Source organism: Mya arenaria, chromosome 3 (assembly GCF_026914265.1).
Source record: "Mya arenaria isolate MELC-2E11 chromosome 3, ASM2691426v1".
NCBI lineage: Eukaryota > Metazoa > Mollusca > Bivalvia > Myida > Myidae > Mya > Mya arenaria.
In genome coordinates, this window is record NC_069124.1 from 69,342,821 (window position 1) to 69,366,836 (window position 24,016).

General features: G+C 37.6%; 1 protein-coding gene across 4 annotated transcripts in view; it reads left to right on the top strand.

The window, feature by feature from the left end:
* Window positions 1-24,016, top strand: part of LOC128227455 (transient receptor potential cation channel subfamily M member 5-like) — a 33,706-nt gene that overhangs the window by 2,905 nt on the left and 6,785 nt on the right. Inside the window, exons 1-11 of one of the 4 annotated variants that reach the window (XM_052938012.1) lie at window positions 7,673-7,848; window positions 8,706-8,805; window positions 18,476-18,647; window positions 18,960-19,120; window positions 21,272-21,530; window positions 21,667-21,778; window positions 22,221-22,324; window positions 22,815-22,912; window positions 23,165-23,305; window positions 23,502-23,613; window positions 23,849-23,949. In XM_052938012.1, the coding sequence (XP_052793972.1) occupies window positions 7,793-7,848; window positions 8,706-8,805; window positions 18,476-18,647; window positions 18,960-19,120; window positions 21,272-21,530; window positions 21,667-21,778; window positions 22,221-22,324; window positions 22,815-22,912; window positions 23,165-23,305; window positions 23,502-23,613; window positions 23,849-23,949 (1,416 nt within the window). In that variant the 5' untranslated portion in view covers window positions 7,673-7,792. Of the gene's footprint in view, window positions 1-7,672; window positions 7,849-8,143; window positions 8,294-8,705; window positions 8,806-18,475; window positions 18,648-18,918; window positions 19,121-21,271; window positions 21,531-21,666; window positions 21,779-22,220; window positions 22,325-22,814; window positions 22,913-23,164; window positions 23,306-23,501; window positions 23,614-23,848; window positions 23,950-24,016 lie in introns of those variants that run through there. The other 3 variants (XM_052938013.1, XM_052938014.1, XM_052938015.1) reach the window with 3 other exon arrangements.

Here is a 24,016-nt window from a genome sequence, read left to right on the forward strand (position 1 = left end):
ATGATAAAGCATACTTCATGCCAATAAAGGACATACTAGACACCATGAAAGAGCATACTACACACCATGAAAGAGCATACTATACGCCATGAAAGAGCATACTACATGCCAATAAAGGACATACTAGACACCATGAAAGAGCATACTACACGCCATGAAAGAGCATATTACACGCCATGAGAGGGCATACTACACGCCATGAAAGAGCATATTACTCGCCATGAAAGAGCATACTACACGCCATGAAAGAGCATATTACACGCCATGAAAGAGCATATTACTCGCCATGAAAGAGCAAACTATACGCCATGAAAGAGCATACTACATGCCAATAAAGGGCATACTAGACACCATGAAAGAGCATACTATACGCCATGAAAGAGCATACTACATGCCAATAAAGGACATACTACACACCATGAAAGAGCATACTATACGCCATGAAAGAGCATACTACATGCCAATAAAGGACATACTAGACACCATGAAAGGGCATACTACACGCCATAAAAGAGCATATTACACACCATGAAAGAACATACTACACGCCATGAAAGAAGAGCATATTACACGCCATGAAAGAGCATACTACACGCCATGAAAGAGCATACTACATGCCAATAAAGGACATACTAGACACCATGAAAGGGCATACTACACGACATGAAAGAGCATATTACACGCCATGAAAGAACATACTACACGCCATGAAAGAAGAGCTTATTACACGCCATGAAAGAGCATACTACACGGCATGAAAGAGCATATTACACACCATGAAAGAGCATATTACACGCCATGAAAAGGCATACTTCACGCCATGAAAGAGCATACTACACACCATGAAAGAGCATACTACACACCATGAAAGAGCATATTACACGCCAAGAAAGAGCATAGTATACGCCATGAAAGAGCATACTACATGCCAATAAAGGACATACTAGACACCATGAAAGGGCATACTACACGCCATGAAAGAGCATACTACACGCCATGAAAGAGCATATTACTCGCCTTGAAAGAGCATACTACACGCCATGAAAGAGCATATTACACGCCATGAAAGAGCATATTACTCGCCATGAAAGAGCATACTACACGCCATGAAAGAGCATATTACACGCCATGAAAGAGCATATTACACTCCATGAAAGAGCATACTACATGCCAATAAAGGACATACTAGACACCATGAAAGGGCATATTACTCGCCATGAAAGAGCATATTACACGCCATGAAAGAGCATATTACACGCAATGAAAGAACATACTACATGCCATGAAAGAGCATATTACACGCCATGAAAGGGCATACTACACGCCATGAAAGAGCATATTATACGCCATGAAAAGGCATACTTCACGCCATGAAAGAGCATACTACACACCATTAAAGAGCATACTACACACCATGAAAGAGCATATTCCACGCCATGAAAGAGCATATTATACGCCATGAAAGAGCATACTACATGCCAATAAAGGACATACTAGACACCATTAAAGGGCATACTACACGCCATGAAAGAGCATATTACACGCCATGAAAGAGCATATTACACGCCATGAAAGAGCATATTACACGCCATGAAAGAGCATACTACACGCCATGAAAGAGCATATTACACGCCATGAAAGAGCATATTACACGCCATGAAAGAGCATACTACACGCCATATAAGAGCATATTACACACCATGAAAGAACATACCACACGCCATGAAAGAAGAGCATATTACACGCCATGAAAGAGCATACTACACGCCATGAAAGAGCATACTACATGCCAATAAAGGACATACTAGACACCATGAAAGGGCATACTACACGACATGAAAGAGCATATTACACGCCATGAAAGAACATACTACACGCCATGAAAGAAGAGCATATTACACGCCATGAAAGAGCATACTACACGGCATGAAAGAGCATATTACACACCATGAAAGAGCATATTACACGCCATGAAAAGGCATACTTCACGCCATGAAAGAGCATACTACACACCATGAAAGAGCATACTACACACCATGAAAGAGCATATTACACGCCATGAAAGAGCATATTACACTCCATGAAAGAGCATACTACATGCCAATAAAGGACATACTAGACACCATGAAAGGGCATATTACTCGCCATGAAAGAGCATATTACACGCCATGAAAGAGCATATTACACGCCATGAAAGGGCATACTACACGCCATGAAAGAGCATATTATACGCCATGAAAAGGCATACTTCACGCCATGAAAGAGCATACTACACACCATTAAAGAGCATACTACACACCATGAAAGAGCATATTCCACGCCATGAAAGAGCATATTATACGCCATGAAAGAGCATACTACATGCCAATAAAGGACATACTAGACACCATGAAAGGGCATACTACACGCCATGAAAGAGCATATTACACGCCATGAAAGAGCATATTACACGCCATGAAAGAGCATATTACACGCCATGAAAGAGCATACTACACGCCATGAAAGAGCATATTACACGCCATGAAAGAGCATATTACACGCCATGAAAGAGCATACTACACGCCATGAAAGAGCATATTACACGCCATGAAAGAGCATATTACACGCCATGAAAGAGCATATTACTCGCCTTGAAAGAGCATACTACACGCCATGAAAGAGCATATTACACGCCATGAAAGAGCATACTACACGCCATGAAAGAGCATACTACACGCCATGAAAGAGCATATTACACGCCATGAAAGAGCATATTACACGCCATGAAAGATCATACTACACGCCATGAAAGAGCATATTACACGCCATGAAAGATCATACTACACACCATGAAAGAACATATTACACGCCATGAAAGAGCATATTACACGCCATGAAAGAGCATATTACACGCCATGAAAAAGCATATTACTCGCCATGAAAGAGCATACTACATGCCAATAAAGGACATACTAGACACCATGAAAGGGCATATTACACGCCATGAAAGAGCATATTACACGCCATGAAAGAGCATACTACACGCCATGAAAGAGCATATTATACGCCATGAAAGAGCATATTACTCGCCATGAAAGATCATACTACACACCATGAAAGAGCATATTACACGCCATGAAAGAGCATATTACACGCCATGAAAGGGCATATTACACGCCATGAAAGAGCATATTACACGTCATGAAAGAGCATATTACTCGCCATGAAAGAACATACTTCACGCCATGAAAGAGCATATTACACGCCATGAAAGAGCATACTACACGCCATGAAAGAGCATATTACACGCCATGAAAGATCATAGTACACGCCATGAAAGAGCATATTACTCGCCATGAAAGAGCATATTACACGCCATGAAAGAGCATATTCCACGCCATGAAAGAGCATACTGCACGCCATGAAAGGGCATATTACACGCCATGAAAGAGCATACTACACGCCATGAAAGGGCATATTACACGCCATGAAAGAGCATACTACACGCCATGAAAGAGCATATTACACGCCATGAAAGATCATACTACACACCATGAAAGATCATATTACACGCCATGAAAGAGCATATTACACGCCATGAAAGGGCATATTACACGCCATGAAAGAGCATATTACTCGCCATGAAAGAGCATACTACACGCCATGAAAGAGCATATTACACGCCATGAAAGAGCATACTACATGCCAATAAAGGACATACTAGACACCATGAAAGGGCATACTACACGCCATGAAAGAGCATACTACACGCCATGAAAGAGCATACTACACGCCATGAAAGAGCATATTACACGCCATGAAAGAGCATATTACTCGCCATGAAAGAGCATACTACACGCCATGAAATAGCATATTACACGCCATGAAAGAGCATACTACATGCCAATAAAGGACATACTAGACACCATGAAAGGGCATAATACACACCATGAAAGAGCATACTACACGCCATGAAAGAGCATACTACACGCCATGAAAGAGCATATTACACGCCATGAAAGAGCATATTACTCGCCATGAAAGAGCATACTACACGCCATGAAAGAGCATATTACACGGCATGAAAGAGCATATTACTCGCCATGAAAGAGCATACTACACGCCATGAAAGAGCATATTACACGCCATGAAAGAGCATATTACACGCCATGAAATGGCATATTACACGCCATGAAAGAGCATATTACTCGCCATGAAAGAGCATATTACACGCCATGAAAGAGCATATTACACGCCAAGAAAGAGCATAGTATACGCCATGAAAGAGCATACTACATGCCAATAACGGACATACTAGACACCATGAAAGGGCATACTACACGCCATAAAACGGCATACTTTAAGCCATGAAAGAGCATATTACACGCCATGAAAGAGTATATTACACTCCATGAAAGAGCATACTACATGCCAACAAAGGACATACTAGACACCATGAAAGAGCATACTACATGCCAATAAAGGACATACTAGACACCATGAAAGGGCATATTACACGCCATGAAAGAGCATATTACACGCCATGAAAGAGCATACTACACGCCATGAAAGAGCATATTATACGCCATGAAAAGGCATACTTCACGCCATGAAAGAGCATAATACACACCATTAAAGAGCATACTTCACGCCATGAAAGAGCATATTAAGAGCCATGAAAGAGCATATTACACGCCACGAAAGAGCATATTACATGCCATGAAAAGGCATACTTCACGCCATGAAAGAGCATATTACACGCCATGAAAGAGCATATTACACGCCATGAAAGAGCATATTACACGCCATGAAAAGGCATACTTTACGCCATGAAAGAGCATATTACACGCCATGAAAGAGTATATTACACGCCATGAAAGAGCATACTACATGCTTATAAAGTTCATACTAGACACCATGAAAGAGCATACTACACGCCATGAAAGAGCATATTACACGCCATGAAAGAGCATAGTACACGCCATGAAAGAGCATATTTCTCGCCATGAAAGAGCATACTACACGCCATGAAAGAGCATATTACACGCCATGAAAGAGCATATTACACGCCATGAAAGGGCTTACTACACGCCATGAAAAAGCATATTACTCGCCATGAAAGAGCATACTACACGCCATGAAAGAGCATATTACACGTCATGAAAAAGCATATTACACGCCATGAAAGAGCATATTACACGCCATGAAAAGGCATACTTCACGCCATGAAAGAGCATATTACACGCCATGAAAGAGCACATTACACGCCATGAAAGAGCATATTACACGCCATGAAAAGGCATACTACACGCCATGAAAGAGTATATTACACGCCATGAAAGAGCATACTACATGCCAATAAAGTTCATACTAGACACCATGAAAGGGCATACTACACGCCATGAAAGAGCATATTACACGCCATGAAAGAGCATAGTACACGCCATGAAAGAGCATATTACTCGCCATGAAAGAGCATACTACACGCCATGAAAGATCATATTACACGCCATGAAAGAGCATATTACACGCCATGAAAGGGCTTACTACACGCCATGAAAAAGCATATTACTCGCCATGAAAGAGCATACTACACGCCATGAAAGAGCATATTACACGTCATGAAAGAGCATATTACACGCCATGAAAGAGCATATTACGCGCCATGAAAAGGCATACTTCACGCCATGAAAGAGCATATTACACGCCATGAAAGAGCATATTACACGCCATGAAAGAGCATATTACACGCCTTGAAAAGGCATACGCCAAGAAAGAGCATATTACACGCCATGAAAGAGTATATTACACGCCATGAAAGAGCATATTACACGCCATAAAAAGGCATACGCCAAGAAAGAGCATAATACTCGCTATGAAAGGTCATACTACACTCTATGAACTAGCATAATACTTGCCAAGAAAGAGCATACTAGACGTTATGAAAGGGCATACTAAATAATGCATTGATGCAAAACATTAATTAGGCCAAAAAAATAATTGTTTGTTGAGGGTAACCTTCCCAAAATTTCTAGGTAGGGTAGGTCGGGATTTTTAAACTTGAATTTTCGTGATCACAAAATAACTTTCCGTTAAAACGAAACCCTTTCTTAAAGCTGCGCTCTCACAGATTGAACGTTTTGAAAACTTTTATATATTTTGTCTTGGAACGGGGCAAATTTTGCGAATATCCATTGATACCAGTTAAATATGACTACTAACAAAAAACTAGATCGCAGATTTTTATATTTAAGTTAAAACAATTAATGTTTTATGCATTTGTCTTAAACCGTTAGTAACGGTTTAGGCCATACAAACGGAAATATGACTATCTACGATCTGATTTTTTGTCAGCCATCTTATATCATTGGTTTGCAGATATTTACGCCAACATTTGCTCTTTTCAAGGCAAAAAAATATAAAAAAGTTGTAAAAATGGTAAATGTGTGGGAGTGCAGTGTGATATATTATTTTGTATTTTTTAAATATTTCGCTATGACGAACTTTAAATAAGTATCTAAGTAGAAAATATATTTTTTTTTCGTGTATAATTTAACTCTGGATTGTGAGTGAAGTAATTATTGCGAAATAAATTTAGTTTATTCATGAGTTTGCTTGACGCAATTAACATTTTGGAATACGATCATATACCTATGGTGGCATATTCCTGCCGTGGGATAATCTGATAACGTTCGCAAATAGTTTCTGGTTAACCACTTAATTTTCGGTATCTAGCTATCTAGTTAATATTCGCAAAACTTTTTCCGTAGAGATTTATACAGAACAGAACAGAAAATTTATTTTGACTTAAGCATATAAACAGCTCATCGTCACATCACACAACATACACAATATGCATACACATACAAATAAACAATAAATAGATGAATGAATGCATGAATCATTATTCAATTTCTATATATAGTGATAGAGAAAAAAAACACAAAAAACAACAACAACAGCTTTCATCTCGCCTATAAATACCTGTTCATTCTCTACTCTCCATAGAGGAACGTTTAGGCAAATGTTAGGCAATGGTACTTTAAAAGAATACAGCTTTATAGCTTATTTCAGACACATCAGTTTACAATATAACATGTTTACATATCTACACATAAAACATAAAGCACACAGCCATTCTTTAAAATAATTATAAGAGACAATATACAACAGTTGTATTGCACGTAAATTGTCTTGATAAGACTATTACAGGTGCATTTATTTAATGTACAGGTCACTTTACAAAATGACAAAAAGAAACTGTTATCAAATTTACCAGTTGAAATTGAGTTTCATAAAAATGCACCAAGTATTTTTTAAGTATTATAGTAAGTCTAAGCAACCTGATAAAACATGTTGTCTATACATATATTTATACAACTGGTTATCTACTTATGATTGGCGAATTTCACTTCGTTAGTGGTAACGCGAATCTTACCTAGTTAGCCAGTTAGTATGTTACTTACGTTAGTATGTTTCTTACTAAGTGGAATTCGCAAATCATAACTAGATGACCTGTTAGTGCCTGAATCCGGAATGCATTTATAGGTAACTGGTAACGGGATCTTATGGCAGTAACATGCAACCATAGACTTCCCATTGAAAAGTCTTCTCACGAAATACTACACCCACCGCTTGTTTGTTTGCAGCTGACTGGGTATATTGTATTATTGTTCGAATGATTCACACGATGAATTTGAGTATATGAGATAATGTCAAGAGGTGAAAAACAACTTATAACTGATTTCGGAAATATGGGTAAAATGTAACGTATGTGAAAGGATTGTTTACTGTCGTTGCCGTTGGTAGTTTTATGGACATAGCGCTTCCATTGATCAGGGTTCAGGCCCCTAATAACCATGGAGACGGGTAACATTTTCTATTAAAAGGCTTTTAATTTATGGAGTATTTCTCAACAAAAAACAACAGCAATAAGATCTTTAAGAAATTGGTCAGTAGAATATCTACATCATCATGAATAAATAAATAACTGTTTGCACGTGATACAAGTTAAATTGAAGTTCTTGATGAACAATGCTAAATTTCGTTACCTTTGTTTTTAAGTTTAAACATTATTGTAGTTTCTATTGATGTATATCACACGAATACGAACAAGGAAAACTAATTTTAAACCTCTCCCAAATACAACTGCATGATGTAAAGGACACCTACATATTGAATAAACCTCAGTGCACTGAATTATGTAAAGAACCCTCAGTAATCGTAGTAGATAGTACTAGATACACACTGTCAGTCAGTATGTGAAATCTTTTTGAAGAATGTTAACGCGAATGGACATGGGAAGCAATTTAAGGTAGGGATCATAATTGTTTGATCATAAACATGGTCGTTATTGTGTATACTTTAAATTGACCTTGACACTGCAAATATCAGACAGGTTTATGGATCAAAATCAATAAATCAAAGACTGTTTTCAATACGAAAGTCTTATAAACTATCTCATTTGTAAGTAAAGTTACATTTTAAAGACAACTAATTGTCTTTGTTGTCCAATCGGTTTTGTGTAAATTTTGATAGATTAAAAATAATTTGTGAACCAATGGCAATACAATGTATTATTCTACTATCAAATTGATTTAAGCTTTTTGCAGCAACATATTCACGTTGATCTTTCAATTGGTAAACTATATCTATTCACAGACGAATAAAACTAATATTGTTCAGATTAATTCAAATGTATAAGGTGTTTCCCCATTCTATGGCAGGGCACGGCGGGAGGCGGTGGACCGGAAGGAGAGATCGCCGCCCCCCGTTCTAACCCAGGGACGCCTCCAGTTTAAGGATCACGGTGGAGCCGTCAAATGGGTAAACCACATAATTATATACATACAATTGTCTTTTGATGTTAATTTTGGTTTAACCCGTTTTTGTTGAAAATGACATTTACATTTTTCAGGAATACAAATTGATTGTGTTTCTAGACGAGATTTACACTCGGGAGCAATCCCCCCCCCCCCGGGTCCAAATCTAAACCAGGGTGAAATATGAGCATATAAAAACAAAGACTAATGATAACTAATAAAGTTATACCCGGGAAGGGTGCGGATTAACTCCTTGTCCTGAGTGCCTCTTGCTTTGAGGTAGATAGCGACATAATTTAACAATCAGAATGGCCTAATATCATCTGAATTTTACGTGCATTTGGCCACACTTATGAAAATATAATACAAAGCAAACAAACCAAAAAAACACTTGGAAGAATAGTGTCCGCCTGGCGACCAAGTGGTCTCGGGTTCGATCCCAAAATGGGGCAAGTTGTTGTGGACTCTCGCATGGACAGTTGTTTTACAACTGATTAACTACTATTAATAACGCCTACTTGTTCAGTTGTGTTTCAACTTGTTGACATTAAACAAGTGTTCATTGAATATCCGATGTCCACTTAAAGTTTCCGTAGTCATAGTGCACCGTAAAATTAGATACAAAAAGTTATATTTATTTACCGCTTCTTAGTAAGTGTTTCTTTAAAAGTCAGCCATGCGTGTATACAACCGTTTACGAACTGTTAAGTAATACTGCCTCATGCAATTAAAAAGCCGAACTTATTTTGTTCAAATAATATTGGGCAGTATTTTTTTTAATTGTTCGGTTTGCATCGCAGTCACAAACCACCATGAATTGCATGTGGATAAGCTCAGTGTGTCGACGCCTTGGCTCTGTTTTGAGGGCGACCGTACCTCGCCCGCTCTATTTTCTGTAGATCATCAACATTGGACTCTCAAGTTCGAGTGTAGTCTATATAATCACGTGAGAACTGTTGTCCAATCAAGCCAACTATGTGAACAAAAATTAACCATTCTCTTATAATTTTAATTGATTTCTAATTATCCACGAAGACTGGCAAAACTCCCTGAGCATCCTTACAAGGAAAGACCAATGTTGTGGTTCCTTTATGAGTGACTTTGATGTCCATTTCGCTATAAGAACACAATATTTAGTTAAGGCCTAAAATGGTATCCAATTTCAAAGCATGTATACATGCAGTTTCTTCTAAAACAATGACATATCAACTGTTTTTATGCACAAATTAACACATTGAAGCGATTATCAACATTTTTTAAAAAAAACGTCGATAAAGCAGTCAGCTAATTCAAAGCATTAAACATGCCTGTTCTTCTAAAACAAAGATGTATTTACTGTTTTTATGCACAAATTATCACTCTGAAGCGTTTTTCAACTTTTTTTTTCAAAAAAGTCGATCGAGCACTTCAGCGGCCTAGCGGCGTGAAGTTAGCGGCCTAAAATGGTTTCCTTTTTCAAAGCGTGTTTACATAGCTGTGTGAAGTTAGCTAAACATACGACATTGGACATTGGACATTCAAAATCGAATGTTGTGCTGGCACGACATTGGACATTGGACATTCAAAATCGAATGTTGTGCTGGCACGACATTGGACATTGGACATTCAAAAGTGAAAGTCGTGCTAGCACGACATTGGACATTGGACATTCAAAATCGAATGTTGTGCTGGCACGACATTGGACATTGGACATTCAAAAGTGAAAGTCGTGCTAGCACGACATTGGACATTGGACATTCAAAATCGAATGTTGTCCTGGCACGACATTGGACATTGGACATTCAAAAGTGAAAGTCGTGCTAGCACGACATTGGACATTGGACATTCAAAATCGAATGTTGTGCGGGCACGACATTGGACATTGGACATTCAAAAGTGAAAGTCGTGCTAGCACGACATTGGACATTGGGCATTCAAAATCGAATGTTGTGCGGGCACGACATTGGACATTGGACATTCAAAAGTGAAAGTCGTGCTAGCACGACATTGGACATTGGACCATTCAAAAGTGAATGTCGTGCTAGCACGACATTGGACATTGGACATTCAAAATCGAATGTTGTGCTGGCACGACATTGGACATTGGACATTCAAAAGTGAATGTGGTGCTAGCACGACATTGGACATTCAAAATCGAATGTTGTGCTGGCACGACATTGGACATTGGACATTCAAAAACGATTGTCGTGCCGGCACGACATTGGACATTGGACATTCATAACCGAATGTTGTGCTGGCACGACATTGGACATTCAAAAGTGAAAGTCGTGCTAGCACGACATTGGACATTGGACATTCAAAATCGAATGTTGTGCTGGCACGACATTGGACATTGGACATTCAAAGGTGAAAGTCGTGCTAGCACGACATTGGACATTGGACATTCAAAATCGAATGTTGTGGTGGCGTGACATTGGACATTGGACATTCAAAAGTGAAAGTCGTGCTTGCACGACATTGGACATTCAAAATCGAATGTTGTGCTGGCACGACATTGGACATTGGACATTCAAAAGTGAAAGTCGTGCTAGCACGACATTGGACATTGGACATTCAAAATCGAATGTTGTGCTGGCACGACATTGGACATTGGACATTCAAAATCGAAATAGCACGACATTGGGCATTCAAAATAATATGTCGTGCTGGCTAGTTGTCTTGGTAATAAATATAAATTTTGGACCCATGATAGACAGAGACTTCGAATGGTCCTTTAAGATAGATTTGAGCAGTTCACGCGTCCATTAGCTGAATAATATGTGTCCAGTAATGTAGTCGAATTGAACTGCTTGTTTTATATTTGAACATTTATTGAGTGCGACATTTATAAAATGTTGCAGATGTTAGCCCCAATAAATTGAAATCCAAATTGTACATATAGTCACTGTATACATAAAGGCAGTAGATATATCACTAAATAATGATCCTTTACAATTGTAATTGTATAACCTCAATATGAATTATTGTTTGGTGGGACGCAATTTTGCAATCGATTGTGATTCAGATTATGTTAATAGTCAAATCGTTCTTTAAATAGTTCTGGATGCAGCAAAGTGAAGGCAATAAAAAAGAGTTCCATACGGGTACTTGTTTATCTTTGCCCGTTGGGAAGATAAGAATTTCACGCATGGACAAATGTTTGAATCTACTTTTCTGAGGTGGCAGAAATATATATATCCGAAATCTTGGACTGGTGATAAGGCTGCAATTCTAATTTGTCCATTCAAATTATTGTGTTAAATAACGACATTCAACTTGGCTTTTATTTTTTAAAATATGATTTATAATAACGTATATCTGTCTATAATTCATAGTGACCAAATATTATTTAGGCATCCAATGGAAGTGGTAAATATTAAGAGAAAAAATATAATGAAACGACAACCAGTATACAAATAATAATTGTTGGACATCATTTTTACTCATTAATTATCTGTCAGGAGTACCCTTTAAAATAATACCAAAATTATATGGGATCCCCATGCATCAAAATGTAGCATTATCGCCAATGGTTTATGCATTGACAAGTTTAGCTGTGTGTGTATGTTGCCAAGTCACATCCATGTCCGACAATATTATACATTTGAGGTACCTAACACATATTTAACAAAGAAACTTGTATTTGAAAGTCCGCAACATTGTTATTGAGAGTTGTATTAAAACAATCCTTTCGATTGATATACATACATATTCCCATGTAAATGCAGACACATTCATTAATGAAATATAATTATTCTAAAGCTCTGTAGATAAACACATACTGAAGTGCACATTTGTTGGGTTTATATAATTATTTGCGCTTTGTTTCCTTTCAACCCTTTCAACCATTGTCAGTTCTGCCCAAGATGCCATTTCCAATGGCGCTGGTGTCACATTTTACATGTATAAATTGTATATTCTGTAAAACCTATAAGAACTTATGTCGTATGTGATGAAGACGTCATTTTGAATTCTTTAATGTTGATGCGATTGATTATAAAACGCTTTGTGTAATTCTGTCGACTTATCAAAAAGGTTTATCGAACACAATTATTTCATATAAACTTTACCAAATGAAGACGACGTAGCATGTTCGACTAACTGAGTCGATAAAAAAACAAGTCGACAGGCAGGAATAGGTTACTTTATCGACTCATTGACAATATTTTTTTGTGTTTACGTAAAACCAGATAAAAAAGATGTACGGACGATTACATTTATACTTGTAGGAATCATCAATGCATGTCTATATTTTCCATATGTCATTATATACTGTGGATATAATTATCTTCACTTCCTTTATAAATGGTACTAGATGTGTAGCAGTGGTGTGTAAACAATTAAGCTTATCAAAAATATGCCATTTTGAAAGCATTATCACTGTTTGTCTACATATAATCCACGACCATTCATAAGTATATTCATTTGAATCTTTCTCTGCATATGTGACATCATATATATCTGAATCATGCTTAAGTTTCAAATATTGCGATGGAATCGTCATGACAGTGCTCTCTTGGTGTTAATGAATTTTATAATGGTTCATTGCTTTGTGATCTCTGACCCTTTTCAAATAATTTCAAGACAATATCTCAAACAAACAAAAAATCCGAATAATGCATGCAATCAAAATTAATTTAAAGTCGGTATAAAAAACATTCATTCATAAAACATGTCATACATTGATTTAAATGTGCTAACTGCTAGCACGACTTTCACTTTTGAATGTCCAATGTCCAATGTCGTGCCAGCACAACATTCGATTTTGAATGTCCAATGTCCAATGTCGTACCAGCACAACATTCGATTTTGAATGTCCAATGTCCAATGTCGTGCTAGCACGACTTTCACTTTTGAATGTCCAATGACCAATGTCGTGCCAGCACAACATTCGATTTTGAATGTCCAATGTCCAATGTCGTGCTAGCACGACTTTCACTTTTGAATGTTCAATGTCCAATGTCGTGCCAGCACAACATTCGGTTATGAATGTCCAATGTCCAATGTCGTGCCGGCACGACAATCGTTTTTGAATGTCCAATGTCCAATGTCATGCCAGCACAACATTCGATTTTGAATGTCCAATGTCCAATGTCGTGCTAGCACGACTTTCACTTTTGAATGTCCAATGTCCAATGTCGTGCCAGCACAACATTCGATTTTGAATGTCCAATGTTCAATGTCGTGCTAGCACGACTTTCACTTTTGAATGTCCAATGTCAAATGTCGTGCCAGCACAACATTCGATTTTGAATGTCCAATGTCCAATGTCGTGCCAGCACAACATTCGATTTTGAATGTCCAATGTCCAATGTCGTGCTAGCACGACTTTCACTTTTGAATGTCCAATGTCCAATGTCGTGCCAGCACAACATTCGATTTTGAATGTCCAATGTCGTGCTAGCACGACTTTCACTTTTGAATGTCCAATGTCCAATGTCGTGCCAGCACAACATTCGATTTTGAATGTCCAATGTCCAATGTCGTGCTAGCACGACTTTCACTTTTGAATGTCCAATGTCCAATGTCGTGCCAGCACAACATTCGATTTTGAATGTCCAATGTCCAATGTCGTGCTAGCACTACTTTCACTTTTGAATGTCCAATGTCCAATGTCGTGCCAGCACGACATTCACTTTTGAATGTCCAATGTCGTGCCGGCACGACGATCGTTTTTGAATGTCCAATGTCCAATGTCGTGCCAGCACAACATTCGATTTTGAATGTCCAATGTCCAATGTCGTGCCAGCACGACTTTCCCTTTGAATGTCCAATGTCCAATGTCGTGCCAGCACAACATTCGATTTTGAATGTCCAATGTCCAATGTCGTGCTAGCACAACATTCGATTTTGAATGTCCAATGTCCAATGTCGTGCCAGCACAACATTCGATTTTGAATGTCCAATGTCCAATGTCGTGCCAGGACAACATTCGATTTTGAATGTCCAATGTCGTGCTAGAACGACATTCACTTTTGAATGTCCAATGTCGTGCCAGCACAACATTCGATTTTGAATGTCCAATGTCCAATGTCATGCTAGCACGACTTTCACTTTTGAATGTCCAATGTCCAATGTCGTGCCAGCACAACAATCGATTTTGAATGTCCAATGTCCAATGTCGTGCCAGCACAACATTCGATTTTGAATGTCCAATGTCCAATGTCGTATGTTTAGCTAACTTCACACAGCTTGTTTACATGCATTTTCTTCTAAAACAACGACATATTAACTGTTTGAATGCACAAATTAACACTTTAAAGCTATTAGCGATAATCAACATATTTTTTCAAAAAAGTCGATTAAGCAGTCAGCTAATTCAAAGCATTAAACATGACTGATCTTCTAAAACAATGATATATTTACTGTTTTTATGCACAAATAATCACCCTGAAGCGTTTTTCAACTTTTTTTCAAATAAATCGATCGAGCACTTCAGCGGCCTAACGGCGTGAAGTTAGCGGCCTGGCGGCCTCGCGGCCTAGCGGCCTAGCGGTCTTAAATGGTTTCCTATTTCAAAGCATGTATACATGCATTTTCTTCTAAAACAATGACATATTAACTGTTTGAATGCACAAATTAACACTTTGAAGCTATAAGCGATAATCAACATATTTTTTTTTAAAAAGTCGATTAAGCAGTCAGCTATTTCAGAGCATTAAACATGCTCTTCTAAAACAATGATATATTTACTGTTTTTATGCCCAAATAATAACTCTGAAGCGTTTTTCAACTTTTTTCAAAAAAGTCGATCGAACACTTCAGCGGCCTAGCGGCCTAATGGCGTGAAGTTAGCAGCCTAGCGGCCTAGCGGCCTAAAATGGTATCCTATTTCAAAGCATGTATACATGCATTTTCTTCTAAAACAATGACATATTAACTGTTTTTATGCACAAATTAACACATTGAAACGATTATCAACATTTTTGTTTTCAAAAACGTCGATAAAGCAGTCAGCTATTTCAAAGCATTAAACATGCCGGTTCTTCTGAAACAATGATGTATTTACTGTTAAACACTTGTGAGCTGCTGCATTTCTAATAAGAACTGAGAGAAATGTTTCAGCTGTATTTGTTTCCATTTGATAAGGTGGGCACATCATCAACTATTAACCGTTTAAAAGTTAACAACAATGTCGCACATAACGTTGTTAACATTAACCAAGTTTTGATCAAAATGGCTTTTAAACTTTCAAATGCATGTAATTAGAAGCTATCGCACTTTTATTTTATTTGATACTTTGGAAGTCATCAATATTAGTCGCTTTCTTGATTCTGATCTTTTTAGGATGAAACTTTCATCAATACGTACAGTTTCAATGTTTTCTGACATTATGCTAATTTGTTGAAAGACACACATAATTCCTTATTTCTTTCTCGAAATGACCCCGACACAATATCGGCAAGAGTGGTATTAAATACAAATATATTTATCAACTGTTAGTAATATGAGCTTCATCATTATTTTTTAACGTACTTTTCATCACAAATTATTGGCATTTTATAAAAAAATATTCCTTTTTCTCAAATGCCATAAAAGCGTGTCTAAAAAAAAAACCAGGTGCAAATTTTCCAACGTTGGGCAGACTCGAGAAGGAAGTTTACATGAAGATTATACTATGTATCGCTTTCGTGCTTTATTACTGGCGTGCGCTTTTTCTTAACTTAAATAACAATAGTTTCAGTAAAATGAGCAATTACATGCAGTTTTCCTTATTTTTTAATTGTAATCAGTGACTGCCTATTTTTGCAGTTGTCTCCCATTTTTACCACCAAAGAAAATATAAAAAATATTTAAGAACATAAATTAAAGTGACTCATTCACAATTTTACAATGGCAACGAGTTTGTTGTTGTTATTGTGTTGAAATAGATTTGTCTAACTGACTTATATGAACAAACACCAGATACTCACTTTAAGATAAGTTTGTTAATACATGTACAAGCCTTACTTTTCCAATTTTTAGACTATCGCGCAGGGGTCTTAAGAACGCAAAATCCAAAGAACTACTTCTTTTCATGTCGTTTTAACTTTTTTTGTCTCAATGCGCTCTATGTTTAGCAGAATGACGACGAAATCATAAAAAGAAATTAGTTGTATTGTGGTCCGAGTACGAGTTCTTGCTTGTTCGGCTATTCCCGTGCTGTATTTCTGTATCCCGGCGTTTTATTTTTAGCAGAGTATAACTATTTTTAGATCGTTATATTTATCAGATTAATGTGGGTCAAAATAATGGAGGCTCTGGTAGGAAGGTAATATACTGATATTCACTCTGAGTTTAGCCCATGATGTTCAAGAAATTATTACCGACCGCAAGTGTCCCATCGCCTGCAGGCTTTGTTATTATAACCTGGTGTGACCATGAAACACGCTTATTTGTAATGGTGTATTTTTGATATTACTTTTATGAGATAAGAAACAAAAATGATTGATTGAAAGTCAAAATAGATGTAACTCAGGTTTCGCGTTGCTAATGCTTTAAATACTATGATTTGCCTGCTATACAATAACAAAATACAATTCCTTCTATGATTTTGCATTCTATTCTACTTTTCTAATAAGATGTTTTCATTTTATGCGTAAAAGCTTCATTCCGGTGTATTCTTGGCATAGTTTTGTACATTAGGCTTTCACTTTATTCTAACACACATGCCCTGATACGACAGTGAGTCATGCATACGTTTGATGAAGCAAAGTAGTTCGGATTTAACCTGTAAGACATCCAAAGACTGCGAAGCATTCATAACAACACTAGTTAGTATTATTTCTACACAGATACTTACATAAAACATAAATAACATTTATTTATCAATAGAACTTGAAAAAGCACAATCATATTCCCATTCTTAGAACAGACAATTTCCGATAATCTAAAAATAGTTTCAGCTACATTAACTGACCGATTTTTTAAAAATAGTTTCTACATACATTAACTGACCACATGTTTGTCCTCACCGCTGGAAAACGACCATCTGATAAGCTCTGCAGTTTGATTATTACTAAAGTTGCTCGTAAAAATAAAATCATTTTCCTTAAACAATTAAAACGCGTATGTTCATAAAACTTGCTTATGTATGATATTTAGTCAAAGCACCGAAAAACGTTTAGAAGCGATTGAAAGGGGCATGCAATGTAACTTTAAATACACGGGGATACGTCGACCGAAGTGATAAGTTGTGCATTTGGAATTGTATTATTGCTGAAGTTGTTTGTAAAAAAAAAGATTTTCCTTAAACAAAACGTGTATGTTCATAAAAGGAAATGATATATATGATGTATTGTATTTTCCTATCGTATGGTATCTAATCAATGCAACGAACAACCTATAGAAACGCCGCAAGTAAATCGCGTATAAATTTTATTTAGCAGTTAATCTTTATGACTACTCGTGGGAATCTTAATGATGTTTGCAATAAATCATTTCACTTGCAATCAATTTAAACTTAGATCAATAAATACAATTCTAAAACAATACATTTAATTAATTATATAATTCAAAAATTTACGAAGTACTTCAAGTGGTGAACCGGCATACATCCGAGGTTGTTTTCGATAATAATGGCCGAGGAGCTCCGAATGATGATATCATTGAAACAAGCATTATATTCACTTTACACAAGAACATTGGGATGCATGACCGTATACAACGTAAACGATTTACAATCTTCTACATGTCTTTCTCTGTTTTGTTCACAGTTTTGCCGGGTGAGTGATGCCACGCAGGTGGAGGATGTGCTCCGGGAATGGGGCCTTGGGACGGGCCTTACCACCAGTCTCCTCATCTCCGTCACCGGAGACAGCACGAGCCTCCCTTCTGACGTCACCATACGCGCCGGCCGCGGTCTCATTGGCGTCATCAGAACAACAGGTAAACAAGGGTAGCACACTTTCATTGGTTTGTTTGTCCCAGTGAAGTATATGTCCTATCATTATGACGCATTTGTGCAGCGAGAATTTTATCTTACAATGCTCTGCATTCGCATGCAATGAATTTTAATCGCAGTAGATGTTACATTATACTTTAAGTAGTAAAGACTGCTTTATACATATTTAAGTGCTAAATGATTTATTTTGTAAATAACAGGATCTAAATATGAACGAACAAAGCATTTATAACAAACTGTAATTGTATACCAAAGCGGGACACCTTTAAAAGGTTGGCAACATTCCCTCTAAACAGGAGCGTGGGTTGTGGCGGACGCACATTGTGGCGCTATGGAGGTTGTTGGAGACACCGTCCGTCGTGTGGAGGCTTCCTCGGACTTCCGGCCGATCGTCATTGGTGTTTCTGATTGGTCAAGGATAAAGGACAAGCTGAAAACTCCATCCCAACACCGAAATGTACATTTAATTTTTATGTAAAAATGTACCAGCACTGTAGAACCAAGTTGTGTGTTTAAACAATGTTTTTTAATCAATCATGATCATGGTGCGTAAACCTGATCTAGCTTCATGTGAAATTCACATGTTAACTCGACTTCTCGAAGAATAAGGAGGCTCTACTACTCGCTCCGGTGTCGGCGTCTGCGTCGGCGTCCAGTTAAAGTTTATGGCAATTGGCTTTTTTCACTCTAAAACCCTGCATTCAATTTATTTAATACTTCACACAGTTCTTTGGGACCATCACAAAGAGGTTACATACCTCCATAATTATCTTGAATACAAATTATGTTCCCTGTTTGACTTATGACTTAGGTTAAAGTTTTAGGACACATTGTGTCCGGTTTAAGGTTTAGGGCAAGTTGGGATTTTCACTAAGTTCTTCTTTACCTTTCATTTAGTTTACTTAAAATGCCACACTCCATATGAACCCTCAAAACAAATTATGGCTTTTTATTATTATTTTTTTACTCCTTTTGACTGGAACATTTTAACCAAGTTTTCACAAAGTGAAACCTGGTTTTTAGAATGACGTTAGCCGAAGTCCAATCTCATTAAAATCATATCGTGACGTTCACTTCATTTCATTACGTTATGTACATGGCGTAACGTCGTGAAGCGTGTATTGGGGATCTGATTTTAATGAGATTGGCCGAAGTCTGACGTTAACCTATGCTATCGAATAATTTGAGGTTTAACATAAGGTGACAAAACATGGTATATATGAAGAGTTTATGGAGACCTTTCATATGATCGCCTTTGGGACCTCTAGGGTAAAAAAAGATCGCTGTTACTTGAAATAGAAAAATGGTTGGTACCGAATACTTTAAGTTAGAATTGACATATACATTTGGTGGGTAGGAAGTTTTTATGGAGATCTTTTATGGAATTGTGCTTGGGGCTCCGAGAGTCATGGTCATGGTCAAGGTCACTTTTACTAAAAAAGAAAAATGTATAAAACTGAATGGCTTTAGTTAGGGTAGACATATTGCGACCAAACTTGGAAAATAGGAAGAATTTGATTGCGTTAGGGGCCCCTAGGGTAAAGTTCAAGGTAACTGTTACTAAAATGTAGTTAGGTTTGGTATTGAATAACTTAAGTTATGGTTGACATATTGTGACCAAACTTGGTATGAAGGAAGATTTTATGGAGGACTTGGGATTGTTTTTGGGGCCCATAGGTTCAAGGTCAAGGTCACTGCTAATAAAAATAGAACCCCTCCAGTTAAAAACTGAATCTCACAACGAAGGCTGAAAATCTTATGTCAACCATTGAAAGCCTGGTTTCCATTGCAGCGTTTCTTGCTTATTTGTTTATTATTGCCTCTGACGTATAACATCATTAATTGTGTTCATTTTTAAGACGAAGCGGTGTATAGTCGAACGCGCTGCGCTGTCTAACGACTGCTCTTGATTAACCACTTGGTTTTATAGAGATTTTCCCACCATAAATAACATTTTCATTAAATGTTCTTTTGAGATATCAATACATTTTTTTTCAGAACTGACAGACCAAACATATTTAATCTTCTTGGTGATATCTTAGTTATGATACTGAAAATAAGGCACAAGTTGTGTCGCCTTAATAACATTGGCGATGCATAGGATTACTTTGTCCGGTATCGTCGTTGTCCACATTGTCGTCCACGTCGTCCGTGTTACGCGTCACACCCGTTTCCGATCGGCTAACGATGTGCTGTAGAGTCTTTAACTTGGTATTACAGAGGTATTGGTCATATTGATTTTAGGTCGAAAGGTCAGAAATAGGTTGACCTTTTCCTTAAAAATAATGGGCGCTACTGAGAGGCGACAGATCCGATTCGCATGATTATTCTCCTCTAAAATATATATATAATAAATCAACGTAACTTACATGTTGATGGTTGAATAAAATTCCCTGTTAAAATCAATATTTTGCTAAAAAAATGTTACGTTCATTTGGGTGTTTTATCTGTTGTGTGTTCTGTAAATTTTCACTGAAGTAGTGAGCGATACAAACAAAGCAATTGCATTAGTGATTTCGCATTGAACAAATTAATGGAGACTACTACTACTATTATAGTTTTATATGTGTATACCTCTTTCATAAGATCTTCCATACCCATATACCAGGGTATTTACACACTAGAAAGCGTGTACCGCGGCCATGTGTCGGCCAGTCCAGACTACCAAAGCTATCAGAGCTTGAAGCGAGCCCAGAGCGAGGACGGAAAGTCGATTGGCGACACCGTGGACCCATGGGACCAGCTGGACACCTGCTTCACCCACTTCCTGTTCCTGGACGTCGGCAAAGAGAAGGAGCGACAGAAAGTCCGCGCGAGTATAGATAGCTGTATAGCCACAGGACGATTCGGGAAATCGGAGGAGACCAGTAATGCATTGTATTTAAAATATTGTTTTTATAAAAAATGCGAAAAATGGCATTTTTGGTATGAACGAACGCGCAGGCCCCATATAATGTTTAAACATAACTAAGTAGTATTTTCTCACTTCTGTTCATTACTCAGATGTTCCTGTGGTTCTCACAGTGTTCGGGGCACAGGAGCGCTCAAAGGCCGCTATCAGACTGGCTGCCAAAAACGGCCACTCCGTTCTCGTTATAGACAGCCAACACGATGGGTATAAATATATTCAACTGTCTTGTTTCAACTATCGACCATGTCTGCTTTGTTTTTCTACAAAAGAGTGATTATTCAGAATAGAAAATAGCCAAGTTTTCTTTTAATTTACCTTGTATTAGTTATTATATTTATAACTGTTACAGTATTCATACACCGAAATAGTTCATACAATACTTGTGGCTTCGAAATAGGTATGAAGTTAGATCTTATGTAGGGCGGAGCGATAGAAGGGAGCCATTAAGATTCTACCTCATATGTTCTCAATTTCTGTATTTTTCAGCAGGCGGGGAATCAAATTATGACGTCATAAGCTGTAAACCTACAAAGTTTTCGATTAAGCGTGGTATTAAAGGCAAGCTGGTCAGCCTTTTTATTGGCTGGAAATGTAGGTTATATAATCTTATTTATAATAAGAACAATCATGATAGTCTTGCTCATAGGCAGGTATTACGTACAGACGATGGTAAGCCGTGTCCGGTGAAAGTCTTCAGCGGCGGCACGGCGGAAGTCTTCGCCCAGACCCTCATGAACGCTGTCATTTCCGGTCAGTTTTGCATTTTGACTTCGGTAGAACCCATGTCTTATGATATAATTGCTTAAAATAATTTGAGCATTAAAGGCAGCCGAGCGCAAATGCTTCTATAGACCCAATACAATACACATTCGTGAAACACTTGCTGTTCTGTAAATATTATTAAATAATTCATGCTAATGTTGAAAGAAATGAGACTCACCGTGAACAGTTTTATGTCCAGTTCTATTTTTTGAATGGAAATACTAAACTGTATGCACTGCCACTGATACCAAATATATAAAAAAACATCATTTTTATCATAACCCCCTTTTCCTAACTTAATGAGTCGGTGAAATTTGCTTCATTCAGATTTAATTTATCTTTGTGATAGTTATACCGTTTCTTTCTCATTAGATTTTTATTATAATATATCTTTAATGAACTTAGGTGCCTTTAAAGGAAGATGATTCATTCATGTATTCGTTTGAGTAAATTTCCACTGAAAACGGTTTTCTTCTAGCAAACGTGGCGGTGTCGGAGTGCCTGCGGCTGGCCATCGTGTGGAAGATGCCGGAACATAGCATCCTCGCGCTCCTCGAAAAGGACCGGAAGTGGCAAGTTGGTAATCTTTATGCACTCAACCACCTTTAAACGGTTTTGCTGTATTTACGCGATGCTTTAAATGGTAGAGTCTCGGACTTTTAAACGCAGTTAAAATTTACAACTACAACCACGGCGAGCTCCATGTACGCTTCGTTTGAAAAGAATATTGAACTACATATATGCGATTTTGTTTTATGAAGGTAACTTGAAGACAGTATGTTCATAATGCTTAAATCTGATGTCACAGATTGCGATGTTATTATCCAGGATGACGAGCAGACTTACCGGAACAAGATATTTGCGCTCGCACTGGAGCGAGACATAGAAGGGACGGCGCGGCTGCTGCTGGAGCACGGGGTACACGTGGCCGACTTTTGCACAGAGTTCCTACACGTGCTCTTTCAGGAGGTGGGCTTTATTTGTGATGCATGAACTATAGCATTTACAAAAGTGTACATAAGTGCTACACAATCTGAGTGAGTGGACACTTGATGCAATGACGTTCCTACTGTCAGTGTTTACATAATATTTACTAGTAGTAAGACATGTACACACTTTTGGCATATTTCTTCTGATAAATGTTTGAATTTTTAATCGATTTCAGACTTGCCTAAAAAAGAATGAAACGGTGAAAGATATCAGAGACGTTGAAAGACTCATCTATCAGCGTGCCCGCGTGAAACTGAAACTGACTGTCACGGATGAGTCGGGAAAAGGTATCAACAGTTTCTTGCGAAGCTTTCGGTGGACTCAAGACTAAACTTAATGATTTAAAATAGACGATGCATATTACATTGGTGAAAATAAGAACCAACACAATGGAAAGTAATATAAACCCTTTTACATTTGAAGCATCTATGCCTTTAACCAAACTTTTTGATAAGCAAATATTTAACGTGGTTGTATATTCCTCTATGACGGGCATGTCACATGAATTTTCTTCTATTCCAGCGGTTGTCCCGGGCGATCAGACGGCATACCTGGGACTGTTTGTGTGGGCTCTGTTCGCACATATGCACGAAGTAGCCACGTTCTTTTGGGGACAGTTAAATGTATTAACGTCAATGAATTAGCAAGAACTCAAGCAAAACTAACACAATTATACATTACGTTCTCAGA